General features: G+C 47.5%; 4 protein-coding genes across 4 annotated transcripts; 2 read left to right on the plus strand and 2 right to left on the minus strand.

Annotated features, from left to right (window-relative positions):
- Positions 1 to 23: 23 nt before the first annotated feature.
- TREMEDRAFT_62086 (uncharacterized protein) lies at positions 24 to 1,317 on the minus strand (the record flags this gene model as incomplete). The annotated part of the gene is made up of 5 exons (XM_007004495.1): positions 24 to 736; positions 846 to 911; positions 953 to 1,103; positions 1,167 to 1,274; positions 1,315 to 1,317. Coding segments are annotated over 5 exons (1,041 nt in total), but the record flags the coding sequence as incomplete, so codon positions are not given.
- Positions 1,318 to 1,765: 448 nt separating this feature from the next.
- TREMEDRAFT_62087 (uncharacterized protein) lies at positions 1,766 to 2,194 on the plus strand (the record flags this gene model as incomplete). The annotated part of the gene is made up of 2 exons (XM_007004496.1): positions 1,766 to 2,043; positions 2,092 to 2,194. The coding sequence occupies 2 exons, from the start codon at positions 1,766 to 1,768 to the stop codon at positions 2,192 to 2,194; spliced, it is 381 nt and encodes a 126-aa protein (XP_007004558.1).
- A 140-nt stretch (positions 2,195 to 2,334) lies between these two features.
- On the minus strand, positions 2,335 to 2,929 carry TREMEDRAFT_62088 (uncharacterized protein; the record flags this gene model as incomplete). Its single annotated transcript, XM_007004497.1, has 3 exons — positions 2,335 to 2,630; positions 2,681 to 2,827; positions 2,875 to 2,929. The coding sequence occupies 3 exons, from the start codon at positions 2,927 to 2,929 to the stop codon at positions 2,335 to 2,337; spliced, it is 498 nt and encodes a 165-aa protein (XP_007004559.1).
- Positions 2,930 to 4,043: 1,114 nt separating this feature from the next.
- Positions 4,044 to 5,402, plus strand: TREMEDRAFT_62089 (uncharacterized protein; the record flags this gene model as incomplete). Its single annotated transcript, XM_007004498.1, has 2 exons — positions 4,044 to 4,102; positions 4,178 to 5,402. 2 exons carry the CDS (start codon positions 4,044 to 4,046, stop codon positions 5,400 to 5,402), a joined length of 1,284 nt encoding a protein of 427 aa, XP_007004560.1.
- Positions 5,403 to 5,680: the final 278 nt, after the last annotated feature.

The raw sequence follows: 5,680 nt of genomic DNA on the forward strand, positions 1-5,680 counted from the left end.
TCATTTGGAGTCTTCTTGACAACCTCCTCCACCTCTTTGAAATACCCCTTGACCATTCTCTTCAGCATGTGAAGATGCTCTTCATCCACCCTGGGCCCAGCTACCAAACTGGAAAGCAGTACTGGATCATGCCCCTCCACATGTCTCATCCACCCAAGCCTCCTCATCAATGGAGAATACTCCTTCTCTCCCAAAGCCTCAATGGGTTGTGTCTTGGGCTGAGGAGGTAGAGATTGCAGGAATCTGGAGTAGAGTGTGTCTCCCACAATAGCATGGTCTGGTTGTTGAACTGGGAAGAATACCCTGGTCCCTTGAGAGTATAGACACTGTAGCTGGGTGTTTGAGGAATGATCCTTGTAAGGGTTGCCTTTGTGTTGTCTGGAAAAGTGGTTTTTCATGGTGTTGAGAGCAGGACAGCAGAATCTGCAGAGATGACATGAAAACCCCTCTTGGATGGGGAGTAAAGGTAGGGCTACCATGGGCTGACTGTTGGTAAAGCTGGGGAGTGGAGGGTGACTCCCAGTGTGAGGGGTGTAGGTAGCCAGGATGTCCAGGATATCTTGAGGGGTGGTGGGAAGAGAGTGTTGTTGACAATGAGCCAAGAGATGGGAACCTCTGACACCATTCTTGCAGATGGTGCAGATGAAGACTTGAAGGATAGAATGATAGGCCAGACCATGGGTAGTCAGGACTGGTTCTTGGTTGAGAGGGATGTGGTACTTGTTTTGGTCTTGATCTGGAGGTCAGAGGACAGCTGAAACTTCCAAGAAGAGAGGAGAGGTACAGTAGCTTAATGTGGAAAACCTAGCTGGGAGGCTGGCTGGAGTGTGAAGTGTTTGGCTCACCTGGGATATAGAGGATCTGTTGTCTTTCTGGCTCATCTTTGGGATCAAGACTGATCAAATCTTCATCTGACATGTCAGCAGGTTTTCAACTTCTGAACAGAACTCACTGGATAACTCTCTGACATGGGATGCAGCATGAGCCAACATGGGGAGATGCTTGGTGCTGGTAAAGGGACATCCTGACACACAGGTGAATTTGGAATGGGGTCCCAGCCTTGTCTGATGTAGGAAAGGTTGGGTATCTCCTTTGAAAACAAGCTGTTGGTCAGCATCAACCCTATCTCTCAACCAGAAATGTTTGAGGGAGTGGAGATAACTCACAGCTATGTCATAGGGATGCTGCATAGCTAGATGTGAACCATAATTAGAGTGTGTTGCACAGAACTTGCTGCAAAGGGAGCAGATGAATGTTCCTTGAAGCTTGAAAGACTGCTGGTCAGCTTGGCAGGGATGTGAGGTACAGACTGACCATTTTGACTTATGATTTGAGGTCTGCTTGAGATGAATATTGTACTGAGCAAAAGAGCAGAATCAGAGTAGTTGTAGAAATTTCATGGTTGGGATATGGAGATATGGAGATATGGAGATATGGAGATGATGCAATGTGGCAGTCTGGGTAGAGTTCTGTGAAACTTTGCAGCCAGCTCTCTAGAGACAACCTCAGACTTCCTTCCCACCTCATCCTGTCTATCATGGTCAACCCTCAGCCATCTATGATTCAGCTACAGATCAAGACCTCTATCCAAGGTACTCAATACTCAGGAGTCTGCCATCTCCAACCAGCCCAGCCAGAACTTACTGCTCAAGTACCATCCCCTCAGCAATCATACCTCCAGGATACTCCTGTTGTTCCACCTCCCCTTTCTCACCCTTCCAGAAACAATACCACTTCTTGTCACTTCTTTGGGCCTAGCTACTACATGCCTCAACTCTCTCCCAGACCTCAAGTGGAACCTCCCCAACAGTTGGAGACCCAGGCAGAGATATTCAACAGGCAGGACAGGGAAGGAGTGGCAGAGAGCAGTAGTGCAGGGAGGAAAAGATCTGTGATGAGTGAGAAGGCAAAGGCAGAAAAAAGGGAGAAGGAGAGAATTAGAAAGGCAAAGCAAAGAGCTAGGAAGAGGGAGATGAGAGCTAAGCAAGTAAAGGAAGAGGTTGGCTCTAGCAACACTGGCAAGGGCAAGGGAAAAGGCAAGGAGTAGAAGTAGGTCTTTATATTGAAATCTGACTGTTGACTGACCACCAGAGCAGAAGAGATGTCTGAAAAGAGGATTACTTTCAAGAGGTGTAGAAATGTCATTGCAAGAGATCCAACTGGTTCAGTAGCTCATCATACTAAAATCAAATGATGCATCCATATTCTTGATTTGGGAAGAGGCATCTGTATCCATTTGGATAAAATGATCTGCCATGATGGATTGAAGGAACTTATTTTTGAGAGGACTGTTCATGAGCCTTCACCATATCAGAACAGACCAGGATACATACTTCAAAGTTCAGTACCCATTAACCTCAAAACATAATAGCAAAGCCTTGAGGCATGTCCATCTGGTACATGCTGATACAGTGCCATGAAGAACTGTGACACTGCTTCCAAACCTCTGCTCTCCATGAGCCTCCACAGGTAAAACTGGAGTTGACCTGGGTCTATCACATTGAGAGAATGATTGACCCCCCTGAAATCACACCATTCCCAGAACACACCAATGATCTCCAATCTGAGTAGCAGCAGATTGACATGGGCATGGAGAGAGACATTGGGTGAGCCAGGAAGGGAAACATGGGCTATCAATCAGCTTTCAAGATCAGCTTCCACTTGGTGGGGAGAAACTCACACCAGCATCCTGCTATAGTTGGCTCTATTGACCCCTGAAGCATAGACAGGCAGAAGCTAACTTGAAAGTCATTCAGATAAGGTAGATCTGAAGTTGACAGGAGATGCTCATGAAAGGTGGCCCAGCCTACTTCCATGCTTGTGATATCTGATATCAGTGCTGCAAGCTGAATAGTACTCTGCAATGCAACTTACAATTGCCATTTACATCTGCTCTCAGTGGGGTGTTCACTTGATAGTATGCTGGCATGATGGGGGTGAGAGAAAGATCCACACCAAAGCTGGGTAGGTGTCTGGCATGCACAGGCAAAGGTGTTTGAAGGTGATTCATAGTGGCCTGCGAGTTGTGATATGTGGCACTTGGGTTTTCAGAAGTGAAAAAGTGTCTTTCCATCCTCTGTGCCTACAGACCTGTCAAAACCCCTAGTTAGGTGCTGCTAAAGACAGATTCCAAAAGCCCTGGGTGTCAGCTACATCTGGGTGAAGAGAAAACCTCAAGATGTGCAGTATTGCAGTAGATGGACCCCCAGTGACTATTGAGGGGTCCATTCTGACCCCCCCAGTGACTCCCCCAACAAGCCTTTTTTGATGAAAAAAGATAAGTCTTTCCTTTCTGATACATACAGGTCAGTCAAAAGCCCCACATAAGCTCTGCTGAAGACCAATTCTGAAAGCCCTTGATGTCAGCTACATCCTGGTGAAGAGAAAAGCTCAAGATGTGCAGTATTGCACCAGATAGACCCCCAGTGACTATTGGGGGGTCCATTTTGACCCCCCAGTGACTCCCCCACCCAGGCTTTTTCAAAGTGAAGAGGCTGTTTTTTCTCTTCTGATGCATTCAGTTTTGTCAAAACCCCCACATAAGCTCCCCCGAAGATAGATTCTGAAAGCCCTTGATGTCAGCTACATCCTGGTGAAGAGAAAAGCTCAAGATGTGCAGTATTGCACCAGATAGACCCCCAGTGACTATTGGGGGGTCCATTTTGACCCCCCAGTGACTCCCCCACCCAGGCTTTTTCAAAGTGAAGAGGCTGTTTTTTCTCTTCTGATGCATACAGTCTTGTCAAAACCCCCACATAAGCTCCCCTGAAGATAGATTCTGAAAGCCCTTGATGTCAGCTACATCCTGGTGAAGAGAAAAGCTCAAGATGTGCAGTATTGCACCAGATAGACCCCCAGTGACTATTGGGGGGTCCATTTTGACCCCCCAGTGACTCCCCCACCCAGGCTTTTTCAAAGTGAAGAGGCTGTTTTTTCTCTTCTGATGCATACAGTTTTGTCAAAACCCCCACAGAAGCTCTGCTGAAGCCACATTCTGAAAGCCCTGGATGTCAGCTACATCCTGGTGAAGAGAGAACCTCAAGATGTGCAGTATTGCACCAGATAGACCCCCAGTGACTATCGGGGGGAGGCCCCCAGCAGGGTGGGGCAGTCACTGGGCCCCCCCGGTGACCGCAGAATATTGTTAGGGGTTTGAAGCGGAGTCACTCATCCCCAGCCTGCTGGGTCAGTTTTTAGAAATCAGCCCAACAGTCTTGCCGTACTGTCAAGCCAAAAATGACCTGCTCAAAAGTTCTCCAACGCGGCAAAAAAGTTCAGTATTGGTGGTGCAGCGGGGGTTTGAAGCGGGGTCACTCATCCTCAAACTGTGGCATCAGTTTTCAGAACTCTGCCCAACAGTCTTGCTGTACTGTCATGCCAAACATGAGCTGCCCAAAAGTTTTCCAACGCGGCAAAAAAGTTCAGTATTGGTGGTGCAGCAGGGGTTTGAAGCGGAGTCACTCATCCTAAAACTGCAGAGTCAATTCTTGGAAATGTGCCATGTCGGTTTGCGGTACTGTGAAGCCCAAAATCACCTGCGCAAAAGTTCTCCAACGTGGCGAAAAAGTCCAGTATTGATGGTGCAGCGGGGGTTTGAAGCGGAGTCACTCATCCTCAAACTGTGGCATCAGTTTTCAGAACTCTGCCCCGGAGGTGTGCGGTTCTATCAAGCCAAAAATTACCTACCCAAAAGTTTTCCAACGCGGCAAAAAAGTTCAGTATTGATGGTGCAGCGGGGGTTTGAAGCGGAGTCACTCATCCTCAAACTGTGCCATCAGTTTTCAGAACTCTGCCCCGGAGGTGTGCGGTACTATCAAGCCAAAAATGACCCACCCAAAAGTTTTCCAACGCGGGAAAAAAGTTCAGTATTGGTGGTGCAGTGGGGGTTTGAAGCAGAGTCACTCATGCCCAGACTGCTGGGTCAATTTTTAGAAATCAGCCCAACAGTCTTGCCATACTGTCAAGCCAAAAATGACCTGCCCAAAAGTTCTCCAACGCGGCAAAAAAGTTCAGTATTGGTGGTGCAGCGGGGGTTTGAAGCGGGGTCACTCATCCTCAAACTGTGGCATCAGTTTTCAGAACTCTGCCCAACAGTCTTGCTGTACTGTCATGCCAAACATGAGCTGCCCAAAAGTTTTCCAACGCGGCAAAAAAGTTCAGTATTGGTGGTGCAGCGGGGGTTTGAAGCGGAGTCACTCATCCTCAAACTGTGGCATCAGTTTTCAGAACTCTGCCCCGGAGGTGTGCAGTTCTATCAAGCCAAAAATTACCTGCCCAAAAGTTTTCCAACGTGGCAAAAAAGTTCAGTATTGATTGTGCAGCGGGGGTTTGAAGCGGAGTCACTCATCTTCAAACTGTGGCATCAATTTTCAGAACACTGCCCCGGAGGTGTGCGGTACTGACAAGCCAAAAATTACCTGCCCAAAAGTTTTCGAACGTGGCAAAAAAGTTCAGTATTGATGGTGCAGCGGAGGTTTAAAGGTGGGTGACTCAACCTCAAACTGCAGTGTCAATTCTTGGAAATGTGCTGCAGAGGTTTGCCCATCTATTAAGCCAACAATGAGATACCTAAAACTTTTTCAACGACCCAAAAAAGTTGAGTATTGACAGTGCAGCAAGGGTTTGAACGTATTGTATTCGCCCTAATACATTATACTGATGCACATTCGAACTTCTCCTG

This window comes from Tremella mesenterica (assembly GCF_000271645.1).
Source record: "Tremella mesenterica DSM 1558 unplaced genomic scaffold TREMEscaffold_5, whole genome shotgun sequence".
NCBI lineage: Eukaryota > Fungi > Basidiomycota > Tremellomycetes > Tremellales > Tremellaceae > Tremella > Tremella mesenterica.